The sequence below is a fragment of the Rhinatrema bivittatum genome, chromosome 4 (assembly GCF_901001135.1).
Source record: "Rhinatrema bivittatum chromosome 4, aRhiBiv1.1, whole genome shotgun sequence".
Taxonomy (NCBI): Eukaryota; Metazoa; Chordata; class Amphibia; order Gymnophiona; family Rhinatrematidae; genus Rhinatrema; species Rhinatrema bivittatum.
In genome coordinates, this window is record NC_042618.1 from 57,870,495 (window position 1) to 57,887,151 (window position 16,657).

The following is a 16,657-nucleotide window of genomic DNA, read 5'->3' on the forward strand; positions in this document are numbered from 1 at the left end:
TCCAATCAAACAGGATTTTTCAGTTACAAAGAGAATTCTTTCTACTTAGATCTCTGATTGCATAACTTACTGCTACAATTGAATGGGACTAAATCTTCAAAATACAGTAAAGGCGAACCACTTAGGACACAGCAGCTTCTCTAGTGCATCTGTGTTCTGCTTCCATACAAAATATTTTCAAGGCTGCTACATGATCTTCTATCCATACTTTCACTGCTCAATTCTGACTGGAGACTGCTTCGTATTAAGACAGCAATTTTGGACACGCAGTTTTTCAAAGCTTATTTAATTAATTCCTTCTTTCTATCCTTGAGCAATACAGATGGGTTTCGGTGATCTACTACTACAATGCAAAAACAAACTTAATCATACGCAATCCTTAATGTGGGAGTTCCCACGTGTGTGGTTGAGATTATCCTGCTTGTTGATGAAGAAAGCTAAGTTGCTTACCTGTACCAAGTGTTCTCCATAAACAGCAAGATAAATCAGCCACACAGACATTCCCACCTCCTCTTTAGAGTTGAAGCCTAGCTTGCTATTGAGACTGAGGAGACTTAAATGGCTGGAGCTGCTCATGAAGTTCTAAACATGCTCAGAAAGATCTTTTAGGATTTTTTGAACTCTGAGAGAGCTTTTCCATTTTGGCAGCATCAGAAGATACCACCAACTTGTGTGGATGATTTAACCTGCTATTTACAGAGAATACCTATTACAGGTAAGAAACTTAGCTGGCAACCCCCCATTCAAGTGCCACTGACTTAAAGGGACTGCAAGACCCTGTCAAAAGTTCCCCTGTAAAAAGTTCCTGGTGATCCATCATAGAAAGGCAGAGTCCCTGGGATTCCCCCACCCTCCATATAAATATTCTTTAATGTAGTCTCATCAAGCCTTATCCCAGCAAATCACTATGGACCTGGTCTTTAAGTGCCATCCTCTTGCAAAATATAGCAAACTCCCTCTGGAGATTGCCTCTCCAGGACCATCCCCCAGCTTACCCCATAATCCTGGAAGTTTTGAGGGGGCAGGAGTGATTCCCACTCACGCTTGAACCTTCAACTGCATCTTTCAAACTGGCACTGGCTGACTCATGGCTCCCTGTGCCTCATGCATTTTGTAAGATAGCTCCAATGGCGCAGGAGTGAGTGGAGCTTGCTCTTGCCCCTTCCATATCTCCAGGTGTATGGGAATAGCTTGGGGGAGGGTTCAGGGAAGAGGAGGGGACAACCCCCAAGTAGGCTTTGTCATTTTTTGTAAGGGAGTCAGGCTTAAAGGCCAGGCTGGGGCTTGATGGGCTTACATTAATGAATATGTGCTGAGTGCAGAGTTGGGGCAGCCAGGAATACCTTTCCCTCATAGACAACCAGGAAATCTTTACAGGGGAAAGATATTTTACATGGCCTTGCAGTCCAGGAGCATCGCCAGGTATCTTAGTCTGGTGATGCTTCCGGTTGGTAAGTTAGCTACACCTCTAGAAGTGCAATCAACTTTTCCCAAGAAGCACAGTGTACCAAAAATATTTTGTTGCTTTGCATGCATTTGCAGGTGTCAAAGCACTTTAGAATGGCCACATTGCATCTGATTTAAGGACTGGAAAATAAAGGGAAAATTTGTGATTGTAAATTATGCATGAGATTTTTAATAAATAGCATGGAATAACAAATGTTACTGCATGGTAAACAGTATTTACCAGGCATAAAAGTGTTATCACATCTTAGTAAACAGGCATCTGAATTTGCCATGTCTTCTCAAACAAAGGCAAGAAACCAAAAGTGCTTGCCTACATTTCAGTCAGTTTTTTTTTAAACAATTACATATATTTCATTGAGTAGCTGTGGAAATATTTTCAAATTTCTATTTTTTTACTCTCCAATAGCATTTTTGAAGATAAAGGATATTTGTCAAATGAGAAACAGCAGCAGTTAAATCCATTGCATCTTCCCAGCATTCCTCAGAAACTAGTTCGACCTCTGCAAACTTTTAAACTATCAATGAAGAAGAAAGAAACAGGTACAGAATACATTTTTAGTTACTAAGAGATTGATATTCAGTGCCACTTAGGCGGATAAGTAGCTAGCCATCTAGGTGATAGGTGGGATGGTGGGGAGAGGCATATAACTAGGAGGGGCTATTTATCTGGCTGACATAACCGGCTAAGTGTGATATTCACACTTATCTAGCTAACCTCTGGATGCAATAAGCCACAATGTATTATCGAGAGGGGGGTGTTGCTGCGATAGTAGGGCCCCTTCCTCGAAAAAGCATTGTGGCTGTATGGAATGTTCTTTTGTCTTGCAACCAACACCGCAGGACAAAAGAATGCGAGTGACCATTTAACGTGATAGTGGCCCCAACCTCATGGGACCGCCATTGCCTTAAAGATCTACTGGCCCGAAAAATAAAAGTCATGGCAAACAGGGAGGTTGAGCGGGGATCAGAACCTTCAATGATTTTTTTGGATTGGGGGGGGGGGGGGGGGGGGAGGGGGGCCGGGCACTATTTTTAATTTGTTAAGCTCTGGGGGAGCATTGCTGCATGCCTACATTTTTTACTTTTTGGGGGTGTTGGGATTGCTTCAGCTGGTGACCCTGAGTTGAGAAGGGGGTCAGCAATGATCTCCGCTCAATCTCCCCATCTGTTGCGACTTTTTTTTTTTTTTTACTGCTACATTGGGAGCCTCAGAACCCGCATTAGGGTCCCCAGCCTCCCGGCTCACATAATCTGCATGGATAGGAAATATAAGCATCAATAAAATCTGATCCTTCACTAAGGTTTCTTAAAGAGGACCACAGAAGTTACAAGGGTGACAATTTGGAGGAAGGAGAGTACTTCTCAAAGGAGGAGAACAAATCAATAGTGAGTCATTTAATCAGGAAGGTAGAGATATCTTCCTTGATTGTATGATCCTTGCATTTTTTGAATATTGTGGAAGTTAAGTATGAGGATAAGAAGTCAGTAGAAGATAGTCATAGTGGGCTTGAGGAAGCTGGCAAAGTTCTTTTCACTGCTTAAAGCAATAAAGGAAATGGTCTTTGAGTGGAATTCATTCACTGGCTCTTTTAAAGTGGGCAAGATGATGGCAAAGTTTTACCCTCTGCTTGCTGAATAGAGGAAGAAGTTAAGGGCTTTTTATGCTGATGCCCTTCTCTGCGCCATCATAAGAAAGAATCTGCAACCCCTCTTCGGGAGCCTCCCTTAATGCATGGGCCACGTTCTTCCAACTCTGTCTTTCCTCACACCAAATCAGTTCTCTTGCCCCACAAATCCAGGGTTCTTTCCGGCGGGGAGGAGAATTCAACCTCCAGGGTTCTAGGCTCACAGAGATGAGGACCATTACACAGTCTCTCAATATCTCTACTATTTCTCTCCCAGCTGTACTCACAATTAGGATGACTTTGTTTAGGGCACTTCACATTCTTAAAGAAGATTCTGGACACTCTAATAGGGTTTTTCTCACAGGACAAGCAGGATGGTAGTCCTCACGCATGGGTGACATCATCAGGATGGAGCCCAATCATGGAACACTTTTATCAAAGTTTCTAGAACTTTGACTGGCACCAACTGGGCATGCCCAGCATGGCACTAACCCTGGATCCAGCAGGGGTCCCCCTTCAGTCTCTTTTTTTTTTTCCGCGCAGCAGTAGCCACGCAGGTTAAGGAGCTCTCTAGAGATTCCTGACAGGAATTTTCCTCACGGAACTTCTTAAAAAAATTCAAAAGTTTTGTACCCCATTGGGGTCCCCCTATTGTTTCCGTAGTCCGCGGTCGTAAGGTAAAGCTTTACCCTCATTTGCGGTCGATTCTCGTTGAGTTTTCCCTTTGGGGCCTACTGGCCATCGACTGCACCGTAGCTAAATTTTTGTTGAAGCCATGGCGTCGGGTTTTTGTCGGTGCCCCGATTGTCCTTGGACAATGTCCATCACTGACCCGCATAGGGTTTGTGTTTTGTGTCCGACCATGACATCCTAACTTGCACCAAACGTGCCCAAATGACACCGAAGGGCCGTTAAGGCCCACTCAGAGAAGATGGAATTCCTTTTTCACGCAAAGCCACCAACTCCATCGAGCGCTTCAACATCGTCTGAGCCGGTGCCATCGACCTCTCGCCAGCGGCGGGACACTGGTGTTGCTCATCCAGCACGGACTACTCCGAAAGCGGCGACTGCTTCTGCTTCAGCTCTGGAGAAGGACCGTGGAGAGCATCAGGGACGCGTCAACACAGTCATTGGAAGACTCAGTCCTCTGATCCAGGCAAGCCCTTGGCATCGGCATTGACAGAGCCACAGACTAAGAAATCCTGTCCAGAGAAGGCGCCATCCTCCTCTGCGACTGGGTCACCGAGGCATTCCCCACCTTCATTGGTGCCAGGAGTCGCGACTCAACTTTCACCGTTGGACCCTCCGGCTACGCCAGTGCTGCCTCCTATTCCGGAGCTGGGGTTACACGCCCCAGGCTTCCGCGAGGAATTGGATCGGATGATCCAAGAGGCCATCGGAAAAGCACTGCAGGGCTTCCAGCCTCCATCGGCACAGACACCGGTGCCCGCTCCAGTTGCCGATCCGATTCCCATGGTGCTCGCACCGCTTCTGGACAGACTGGACGTGCCCTTCCACCGATGGAACCGAGGGCACCGGTATGTCCTTCACCTTCCACCCAGATTCCTCTGTCATTGGAGGACGAGGAAACACCGATACCCGGACCGTCTGGAATCCTGCCACCGGCTCGCCCATCGATGTCACCGGTTCCATCGGTGCCTCCATCGATGCCGCTGGTGCCACCATTGAGGCTGCCGGTACTTCCGATTCCATTGGTGCCTCGGCCTGGTCCTTCAGGATTAGCACCACTTCTTCCCTCTGGAGATCCCATGGGAGCTGGTGATCAACCTTACGATCCTTGGACCGATGGCTCATCCCAGGACACAGATGATCTTCCTTCAGAACCATCTCCTCCTGAGGAAAGACGACTCTCTCCTCCAGAAGACCTTTCCTTTATAAATTTTATAAAGGAGATGGCTTCAGACATCCGGTTTGTTGATGCACCCAAGGAGGTCATGTCCATACCTGTTCATGAAGTCCTCCTTGATCTCCTGAAGAGGAATTGGGAACATCCAGGCTCTGTGCCACTGGTAAACCGGAAAACAGATGCCACATATCTGGTGTAGACAGCCCCTGGTTTTCAAAAACCACAGCTGGCCCACCATTCTGTGGTTGTGGAGTCAGCCCAGAAGAAGGCACGTCATTCTAAGCCTCACTCTTCCATTCCTCTGGGGAAAGAAGAGGTTCCTAGATGCATTTGGCCGACGCGTTTTCCATGGCTCAATGCTGATATCTCACATTGCTTCATTCCAGTTGTACATGACTCAGTACAACAGGGACCTTTTTAAGAAGATTCAAGATTTTTCTGAGTCTTTACCCCACCATCTTCAGGATCAACTTAATGCCCTGACTCAAAAGGGGCTGGATGCTGGCAAGCATGAAGTCCGTGCTGCATACGACATATTTGACACTGCCTCTAGTGTGTCTGCAGCGGGGATTAGTGGACGAAGCTGGGCCAGTTGAAGTCCTCCGACCTCAGACCAGAAATACAGGACCGGTTAGCTGACCTGCCCTGTGCTGGTGATAATCTCTTTGGGGACAAAATCCAAGAAACCGTAGTGCAGCTTAAAGACCACCATGAGACACTACGTCAGCTCTCTGCAGTGCCTTACATTCAGACGCGACTCTAAGTGACCAGCCTACAAGCCAAGAAGGTATTATCCTCCTGCTGCTCGAGGTCGCCCCTCCAGACCTTACCAGAAAGGTTAGTCTAGACAATCCTGTCCTCAGAAGACACTACCAACGCCTCAACCGGGACCTGCGTCAGGATTTTGACTCCTCGCTGGACAGCATATGTCAACCACCTCTACCGTCAGTACCCATCAGAGGTCGGTTGTACCACTTCACCAGCATATGGCAAACAATCACCACAGATCTGTGGGTTCTTGCTGTAGTGACCCAAGGTTACCACCACAACTTTCTGACAATACCGGAGGACTCCCCACCTCGGCTGACGTGGGGATCATCCGACCACTCCCCTCTTCTAGAGGAGGAGATCTCATCCCTCCTCAAATCCCGGGCGATAGAACCAGTGCCCCCCTCCCAACAGGGGCAGGGGTTCTATTCCTGGTATTTCCTCATCCCAAAAAAGTCAGGTGGCTTTCGTACAATCCTGGACCATCGAGCCTTAAACAAGAATCTCCAAAAGGAGAAGTTCAGGATGGTAACCTTGGGCTCTCTACTACTTCTGCAAAGAGGAGATTGGCTTTGCTCTCTGGATCTTCAAGATGCATATACACACATTTCGATCACTCCTTCTCATCGCAAGTTCCTTTGGTTCCTGGTTGGCCCCCGTCACTTCCAGTACCGAGTACTACCTTTCGGCCTAGCGTCCGCTCCGCAAGTCTTCACCAAGTGTCTCATAGTAGTCACAGCCTAACTCTGGGGTCAAGGGGTCCATGTCTACCCTTATCTCGACGATTGGTTGATAAGGGCTCAAACTCAGAAGGATGCACTGGCCTCCTTGTGTCTGACTCTCCATACTCTGCTGTCCCTGGGGTTTCTGGTCAACTATCCCAAGTCCAAGCTAGTTCCATCTCAAACCCTGTCCTTCATAGGGGCCAAGCTGGACACTGTACAGGCAAAAGCCTTCCTCCCTCAGGATCAGGCTCACACTCTCACATCCTTGGCGCAGTCTCTCCAGGCCCGAGATTACTTAACAACTCGTCATTTCCTCACGTTGCTAGGTCACATGGCATCTCAGTACATGTCACTCCGATGGCCCACCTAGCCATGAGAGTAATGCAGTGGGCCCTGAAATCCCAGTGGGCTCAGGCGTTTCACCCTATGTCAAGCCTTGTCCACATTACCAAGCAGCTACGCCTGTTGCTGGCCTGGTGGATGCACCACTCCAATCTCCTTCAAGGCCTTCCTTTTCAGGCTCCAGAATCTCAAATTGTCTTGATGACGGACGCCTCCAACCTAGGGTGGGGTGCTCATGTCGACAAACTGCAGTCTCAGAGAACCTGGTCTCCAGAGGAAGCCAAACATCAGATAAATTTCCTGGCGCTTCGGGTGATCCTATATGCCCTCCGGATTTTTCAGGATCGCCTTTCAAACAAGGCCATCCTAATTCAAACCGACAATCAGGAGGCGATGTGGTACATCAACAAGCAAGGTGGAACAGGCTCCTACCTTCTGTGTCAGGAAGCTGCACAGATATGGGCATGGGCTCTTTCCCATTCAATGTACCTCAAAGCAACCTACTTGGTGGGTGTGGACAATGTTCTGGCGGACAAATTGAGTCGCACATTTCATCCGCACGAGTAGTCACTCAACCCCACGGTAGCAGATACAATCTTCCAACGTTGGGGGTACCCTCGCATAGCTCTCTTTGCGTCAGTCCACAACCACAAAGCAGAGAAATTCTGCTTGTTCACTCGCAGCCACCACTCACAACCGAGCGACGCTTTCGCCCTCTCGTGGTCCAGCGGTCTCCTCTGTGTACCCTCCACTTCCTCTCATCTCGAGGACTCTCATGAAGTTACGGAGCGACAAGGGCTTAATGATTCTCATAGCCCCTCACTGGCTGCACCAGGTCTGGTTTCCAATCCTTCAGGACCTGTCAGTATGCCGGTGCATCCCTCTGGGGGAGGATCCACTTCTGATAACTCAGAATGACAGGTGCCTATGCCACCCCAACCTCCAGGCCCTGTCCCTGACGGCGTGGATGTTGAAAGGTTAATACTCCAACCCCTTAACTTTTCGGAGTCGGTATCCAGAGTCCTGGTAGCCTCACAAAAGTCTTCCACGAGACGCTCTTATTGTTCTAAGTGGAAAAGGTTTACGGTCTGGTGCACGTCCATGTCCATAGACTCTTTCTCTTGTTCCACTGCAAAGTTTCTGGACTATCTCTGGCATCTGTCAGTCAGGCCTGAAAACTTCCTCTATAAGGGTGCATGTCAATGCGGTAGCCGCTTTCCACAACGGCGTGGGAGATGTCTCTATTTCAACACAACCCTTAGTCACACGCTTCATGAAAGGTTTGCTCCACCTGAAACCTCCATTGCGCCCTCCGGCCCCTGCTTGGGACCTTAACGTGGTGTTAGGATGGCTAATGAAACCTCCGTTTGAGCCTCTCCCCTCCTGCGATCTTCGCTATCTCACCTGGAAAGTTATATTATCCCAGGACAAGCAGGATGCTAGTCCTCACATATGGGTGACATCGGTAATGGAGCCCTATACGGAAAAAACTTCTGTCAAAGTTTCTATGAAACTTTTGACTGGCACCAGAGTGCCTACTGAGCATGCCCAGCATGCCATGATACGCTCTGCCACAGGGGTCTCCCTTCAGTCTTCTTTTTTCCACGGAGCCGTTAGCCTCGCGGTTAATTTGGAGTCCTTTGGTAATTTTCTCCACAACTCAAAACTTTTCAAAAAGTCGGGAAAAACTTTTAGCCGCAAGGGTCTCCCTTTATATTACCATCGCGGTAAGTTTTTTCCTTTACTTCGCTGGTTCCGTACCGATTTTTGAACTTTTTTCCCGTTCCATGGTCGTCGACGGCTGTCCGACCTAAAATGGCTTCGGGATTCAAAAAGTGCCCTAAGTGCACCAGAAATATGTCCATAACGGACCCCCACCAAGACTGCGTTCTCTGCCTTGGTGAGAACCACGACGTCAGATCCTGCCCTCACTGTGCCGGCATGACATTGAAGGGACGTCGACTCCGGATGGAGAAGATGGAACAGCTCTTCAAAATTCAGCTGTTACCTGCAGCATCATCCTCCACGCAATCATCTCCGGCTGGATCGATTCGCAAGGTGGTGCTGAAGAAACAAGTCCCAGGTGAGTCAGGAGACGCTTTTATTTCCTCCCCCTCTCCATCGTCAAAGGCATCGACGTCGGGCAGCGAAAAGTCCAAAGAAAAAGAGAAGCATCAACATCGCCATCAAAGGCCGCACACATCGACCATCAATCCGATACCCGCAGTGCCATCGATGGATACGGAATCGATGGCTAAGAAACCTCGGTTTGACGTGCAGGCTCCGGAGCCTTCGATACCAGGGCGATCCCCACCAGCACCGGTGCAGGGAACCGTACCTCCTCAGGGCTCTGAGGAGGTACTGGCATCGCCACTCCCGCCTCCCCCCATGGCTGCTCTGATCTCATCATCCATGCGGGCGGAACTTGACGTTTATATTCGTCAAGCGGTATGAGACGCACTCCTCAATGCAATACCGAGGCCACAACCATCGACACCAGCGATGCCATCAACGCCGATTCCGGTACCGATGGATATTTTGCCCTCGATACCGATGTCATCAGCCATTCCGGCACCGATGCCATCGATGCCGATTCCGACGCCAGCACCGATTCCTCTCAGGAAACCATCGATGCCGATTCCAGAGGTTTCTATTTTTCAACCTCTGATGGAAAAGTTGGATACCTTAATCGAGGCCGTGTCCAAGAAGCCTCAAGACACCGATGAAGGCACCATTCCAGAACCAATTCCTGGACCCTCAGGTATTACTCAACCTCTACACCCACAATCTCCAAGGTTTCCTTCCATGCCATCGATGCCTTTCAGACCATCAGGTCATCCAAGAGACACTAGAACTGATTCAGATACAGATGTCTCTACAGATGAGGAGATGCTTTCTGAACCTTCACCTCCAGAAGATAGGCGAAAGTCACCTCCAGAGGATCTCTCTTTCTCCAATTTGTAAAAGACATGTCGGAGACTATACCATTTCAACTTCTCTCTGAAATTGATTCCAGACAGAAGACACTAGAGGTCCTACAATTTGTAGATCCATCCAAAGAAATACTGGCCGTACCGGTACATGAGGTGCTTCAAGAACTCATGTACAGATTTTGGGAGCATCCTGGTTCAGTGGCATCAGTTAATAAAAGATCAGATGCTACATACCTGGTCCAACCAATCCCTGGATTTCAAAAGGTGGTAGTTGAGTCAGCTCAGAAAAAGGCAAAAAGAGTCAAGCTCATTCTTCCACACCACCAGGGAAAGATAATCGGTTCCTTGATAATTTAGGACGGAAAATCTTTCAAGGAGCTATGTTGGTTTCAAGAATTGCTGCTTATCAGCTATTCATGAACCAATATCAATGCAACCTATGGAAGCAGGTCGAAGGCCTTACCCACACTCTTCCTGAGCAATTCCAGGAAGTATTTTTACAACTGGTGCATAAGGGCCTAGAAGCAGGCAAGCACGAGGTCAGGGCGACATACAACAGCTTTGAAACCGCATCTTGACTGTCAGCCTCAGGGATTACAGCTCGTAGATGGGCTTGGCTTAAGGCATCAGACTTAAGACCAGAGGTGCAAGAGAGATTGGCCGACCTTCCTTGTTTGGGAGATAACCTGTTTGGAGACAAGGTTAAGGAAGCAGTCGCCACCTTAAAGGAACACACTGAGACTCTCAAACAACTCTCATTAATACCTCGAGTCACAACCTCCTTCTAGGAGACTCCCTAGACGGGATACACGGCGTCCTTACTACCGTCAACGACGCTACTATCCCCCAACAAGCTGTGCAAGACCATCTCGCCCAACTCAGCGTCCTCAGTCTCGGCAAAGGCCTGCTAGGCCTCAACCCTCTGCTCAGACTGCATCAACATCAGGTTTTTGAAACACACTCCGAGAGCAGCAGCCCATTCAACAATCCACTCCCACACTTACCAGTAGGAGGTCGCATAACCTTTTTCCATCACAACTGGATCTCCATAACCACAGACCAATGGGTACTTTCCATTATAGCTCAAGGGTACCGATTGGATTTTCTCACTGTACCAGAAGAAACTCCACCAACCTCCTCTTGGACAGTGAACTACCATTCCAATCTTCTAAAAACAGAATTATCCACCCTTCTGAGAGCCAGGGCCATAGAACCAGTTCCCGGGCCTCAGCAGGGCAGAGGATTCTACTCCCGCTATTTCCTCATTCCAAAGAAAACAGGAGGCCTACGTCCTATCCTGGATCTCAGAAATCTCAACAAATTTCTCAGAAAAGAAAAATTCAGGATGGTATCATTAGGCACCATGCTACCTCTTCTTCAAAAAGGAGATTGGCTCTGCTCTCTGGATCTTCAAGACGCATACGCTCACATACCCATCTTTCCTCCTCATCGCGATTTCTGGTCGAGGGGCAACATTTTCAATACCGAGTGCTCCCCTTCGGCCTAGCCTCAGCACCTCGAGTATTCACAAAGTGTCTGGTGGTGGCTGTGGCGCACCTCCACAAGCAAAAGGTGCATGTATTCCCTTATCTAGATGATTGGCTCATCAGGAGTCAGACGAAAGAAGGAGCTCTCAATTCCCTCAAGCTCACAGTCAACCTGCTTCACTCCTTGGGGTTTCTAATCAATTATCAGAAATCCCATTTCACACCATCTCACCTTCTACAATTCATCGGTGCAGATTTAAACACAATCATAGCAAGAGCATGTCTTCCAAAAGACCGTGCCCATACACTCATTCTCCTGGCACAATCTCTCCAAAGCCAATCTCAAGGCACAGCTCACCAGTGCCTCACACTACTCGGTCACATGGCCTCCACAGTTCATGTCACTCCCATGGCCAGATTGACCATGAGACTAATGCAATGGACACTCAAAACACAATGGATTCAGGCCATTCAACCGTTGTCCTCTCACATCCAAATAACTCAGGAACTGTGTTCTTCCCTCCTCTGTTGGACATCAATGAACAATTTGCTCAAAGGTCTACCTTTCCAGCAACCAGTTCCACAAGTAACATTAACTACAGATGCGTCCACTTTAGGTTGGGGAGCACACATTGGTCATCTGAAGACCCAGGGGACGTGGACAAAAACCGAAGCCTCTTTTCAGATAAACTTCCTAGAGCTTCGAGCTATATGTTATGCGCTACATGCGTTCAAGGACTGCCTTTTACACAAGACTGTTCTGATCCAAGCGGACAACACAGTAGCCATGTGGTACATCAACAAACAAGGGGGAACAGGTTCCTACCTCCTTTGCCAAGAAGCAGCATAGATTTGGGACTGGGCCCTAGCACATTCAATTCTTCTACGGGCCACTTACCTGGCAGGCATCCACAACAAAATAGCCGATCTCCTCAGTCGTCAGTTCCAACCACACGAGTGGTCCTTGGATCCAACGATAGCAACCAAGATCTTTCAACGTTGGGGTCAATCAACAATAGATCTCTTTGCCTCCCATCTGAACTACAAAGTGAACAATTATTGCTCCCTACTAAGACAGGAGAACAGCCTGCCAAAGGACGCCTTTGCTCGCCATTGGAACTCAGGCCTGTTATACACGTATCCACCGATACCACTCATAAGCAAAACTCTAGTGAAGCTGCAACAGGACAAAGGGACCATGATACTCATAGCCCCATACTGGCCTCGACAAGTATGGTTTCCCACACTGCTAGACCTCTCAGTCGGGAATCCCATTCGCCTGGGAGTAGCTCCCAATCTCATAACTCAGGAACAGGACTCAGTTGCGGAATCCCAACCTTTAATCCCTATCCCTGACAGCATGGATGTTGAAAGCTTGATTTTACAACCACTCAACCTTCCAACCACTATATCTCAAGTACTTATAGCGTCACGTAAACCTTCCACTAGACAGAATTATTCCTACAAATGGAAACTGTTTACTCTGTGGTGCACTCAGAAATCTATTGATCCTTTCACTTGCCCCACTACCTCACTACTAGATTACCTATGCCACCTTTCAGACTCTGGTCTTCAGACTTCATCTGTAAGAGTACATTTGAGTGCAATCTCAGCTTACCAAAACAAGCTGGGAGACGCACCTATCTCTACACAGCCTCTCGTCAGTAGATTTATGAAAGGTTTAACTCACCTTAAACCGCCATTTCATTTCCCAAGCATACAATGGGACTTAAACGTAGTATTAATCAGGCTCATGCGTTCCCCATTCGAACCCATAGATACCTGTGACCTTAAATTTCTTACATGGAAAACTGTCTTCCTCATAGCCATTACATCAGCTAGAAGAATCGGTGAACTACAAGCACTAGTCACATACGAACCTTTTACAAAGTTCCTACGTGACAGGGTGGTCCTCAGTACTCATCCCAAATTCCTTCCTAAGGTAGTCACGGAATTCCACTTGAACCAATCTATAGTTTTACCAACATTCTTTCCAAGGCCTCACGCTCACCAAGGTGAAAGAGCTCTACATACTTTGGACTGTAAACGTGCGTCGTCTTTCTACTTAAACCGCACTGCAGTCCAAAGGAAATCCAGTCAACTGTTTGTATCTTATGATCCAAACAAACCAGGTAGGGCAGTGGGTAAACATACTTTTTCAAACTGGCTAGCAGATGGCATACAGTTTTGTTATGAGAAAGCAGGCCTTACTCTTCAAGGGCGAGTAAAAGCACATTCAGTCAGAGCAATGTCAACCTCAGTAGCACACCTTCGCTCTGTACCTATTCTTGACATTTGTAAAGCAGCAACATGGAGTTCTCTTCACACCTTTGCAGCTCATTACTGTTTAGACAAAGAAGGAAGACAAGATTCAGCCTATGGACAATCTTTCTTAAAGAACTTGTTTCCAACTTAATCCCAACTCCTACTACATCCAACTTGCTGTGATTGTCTGCTGATTCATTTCCAACAATACAAAATGATTCAGCCTCTAGCTTGCTAATCACCCATATGTGAGGACTAGCATCCTGCTTGTCCTGGGATAAAGCAAAATTGCTTACCTTGTAATAGGTATTATCCCAGGACAGCAGGATGTAGTCCTCATGAAACCCACCCGCCACCCCGCGGAGTTGGGTACGATACGTTTTATTATTTTATTTTTTCGCTAACGCCAATTGCTACAAAACAGACTGAAGGGAGACCCCTGTGGCAGAGAGTATCATGGCTTGCTGGGCATGCTCAGTAGGCACTCTGGTGCCAGTCAAAAGTTTCATAGAAACTTTGACAGAAGTTTTTCCATATAGGGCTCCATTACCGATGTCACCCATATGTGAGGGCTACATCCTGCTGTCCTGGGATAACGCCTATTACAAGGTAAGCAATTTTGCTTTTCTTCTCGCTATAACATCCGCTCGCAGAGTTAGTGAGTTACAAGCATTAGCCACCTACCCGCCCTACACTAAAATTCTGCATGACAGGGTAGTGCTCCACACCCACCCTAAATTCTTACCAAAGGTAGTATCGGAGTTTCATCTTAATCAATCCATCATCCTACCTACCTTCTTTCCCAGGCCCCATTCAAACCCAGGAGAACAGGCTTTACATTCCTTGGACTGTAATCGTGCCCTAGCCTTCTATCTAGACCGCATGTCAGCCCATAGGAAGTCCACTCATTTGTTCGTATCTTTCGATACCATCAAATTGGGAAATCCAGTGGGAAAGCAAACCCTCTCCTCCTGGTTGGCGGACTGTATCTCATTTTGCTACCAGCAAGCAGGCATTCCACTACAGCATTTTGCTACCAGCAAGCAGGCATTCCGCTACATTCATTTTGCTACCAGCAAGCAGGCATTCCGCTACAAGACCATGTAAAAGCACACTCTATCAGGGCCATGGCGACATGAGTAGCCCACCTCCGTTCAGTGCCGCTTGCTGACATTTGTAAGGCTGCTACCTTGAGCTCTCTCCATACCTTCGCAGCCCATTACTGCTTAGACAAGGCTGGCAGACGAGATTCCATCTTTGGCCAGTCAGTTCTTTGCAACTTGTTCTCAGCTTAACGAGCCAACATCTTACCAGTGACCCGTTCAGGGTTTTCAGGATGCCCTCCTACCCAAATCCACTCCTGTTGTTGTGCCTGTTGCACGTATTTGGGTGCATTTGGTGCATTGCTCGGGCATCCTCAGCTCACTATTCACCCATGTGTGAGGACTACCATCCTGCTTGTCCTGTGAGAAAGCAAAGTTGCTTACCTATAACAGGTGTTCTCACAGGACAGCAGGATGTTAGTCCTCACGATACCTTGGTTCAGGTGTGGCATTTGTTTCCTCTGTGGTCATTATTGAGCAGAGTATTGCAGAAGATAGAAGGGAACCAAGATCAGGTGATTTTGTTGGCTCCTGAATGGCCCAGGTAGCCACAGTATGTGGATCTTATAAAACTACTGGAAGGGAGCCTTTGGTGTTACCTCAGTTCAGGGGTCTGTTGTGCACAAAGAACCATTAGAACATAAGAAATTACCATACTGAGTCAGACCAAGGGTCCATCAAGCCCAACATCCTGTTTCCAACAGTGGCCAATCCAGGCTACAAGTTCCTGGCAAGTATCCAAAAACTAAGTATATCCCATGCTAGTAGAACTTATCCAAACCTTTTTTAAACCCAGCTACACTAACTGCATTAACCACATCCCCTGGCAACAAATTCCAGAGTTTAATTGTTCGTTGAGTGAAAAAGAATTTTCTCCAATTTAGTTTTACATGCGTTACATGCATATTGTATGGCATGGCCCTTAAGAGGACACATTTGAATAAGAAGGGTTATTCAGAAGGAATAGTGTTTACTCTCTTACAAGCCGGGCAAGTCTACATCTCTGGTATAAGTGAAAGTTTGAACAGTTTTCAAAGCATCATGTGCAAAGGTCTGGTAGTGAGGAAGGCTTCTTTGGTATCTATTTTGGCCTTTTTACAACAGAGCTTGGGGAAAGGATTAGCCTTGAACTTGCTGAATGTGCAAGTGGAAGTAATTGCCTTTATAGGGGTCTTCTTATGTGTAGACCATTGACCTCTCACCCAGATGCAGCATGGTTCTTAAAGGGAGTCAAACATATTCAACCCTCAAGGAGGGAGTCAGTTCTTTTGTGGGATTTAAATTTGGTTTTTAAATCTTTAAGTAGTCTTCCCTTTGAATCACTTAGGAAAGCATCTGTTAAGGATCTGACTCTGAAGGCAGTGTTTTTGATAGTCATCTGTTCAGCCAGTTGGATTTTGGAGCTTCAGGCCTTGTCTTGTAGGGAGATATTCTTGAGATTCTCAGAGGATGTGGTGTTTATTTGCACTGTTCCTTCCTTTCTTTCTAAGATGGCTTCACAGTTCCACCTTAACCAGGCAGTAATTCTACATTCCTTTAAGAGAGAATTCTGCCCAGAAGGCTATGAGCAACTGCATCATCTGGACATTGTTGCGAACGCAGAGGTGTGATCGCTTGCTCAGAGAGATTGTGAGCCCTTGGGCCATGGCACGGATCAGAGAGGAGCCCCAAGATACACACCGTGGGAGGTGAGAGAATTAAGGCACTGCTGGAGCTGGACCAGGATCAAGACTTGGAACATCAGGAACTGGAACAAGGCAGGTTCAGCCCTCCACTGGGTCTGCACACACCAGTGAGACCCAGCAAAGCAATGCTAGTCTCAAGAGTAGCCCTCCAGCCACTCGATAGCCCTTCTGGACCCGCCGTTTGGGAATGACGAGTGCATAAGGCCAGACGGAGGCTGAGGGCAAGAACAAGATGAGACATGGAACTCAGGACTTGGAAGACTCAGACGAGGATGCGAGGAACTTGAAAGACTCAGGCGAGAATTCAGGGTTCAAGTACTAGTACAGGATGAGAACTGCACCGCAGTGAGCCCTACACAGCCACCCATGGCTAGTTGCGGACCACGCCAA

General features: G+C 47.6%; 1 protein-coding gene across 11 annotated transcripts in view; it reads left to right on the plus strand.

Annotated features, from left to right (window-relative positions):
- The window catches only part of C4H14orf39 (chromosome 4 C14orf39 homolog), a 702,704-nt gene that overhangs the window by 356,433 nt on the left and 329,614 nt on the right, over positions 1 to 16,657 (plus strand). For all 11 annotated transcript variants that reach the window (XM_029598172.1, XM_029598168.1, XM_029598170.1 and 8 more), the window contains one exon: positions 1,874 to 2,007. In XM_029598172.1, the coding sequence (XP_029454032.1) occupies positions 1,874 to 2,007 (134 nt within the window). The remainder of the gene's footprint in view (positions 1 to 1,873; positions 2,008 to 16,657) is intronic.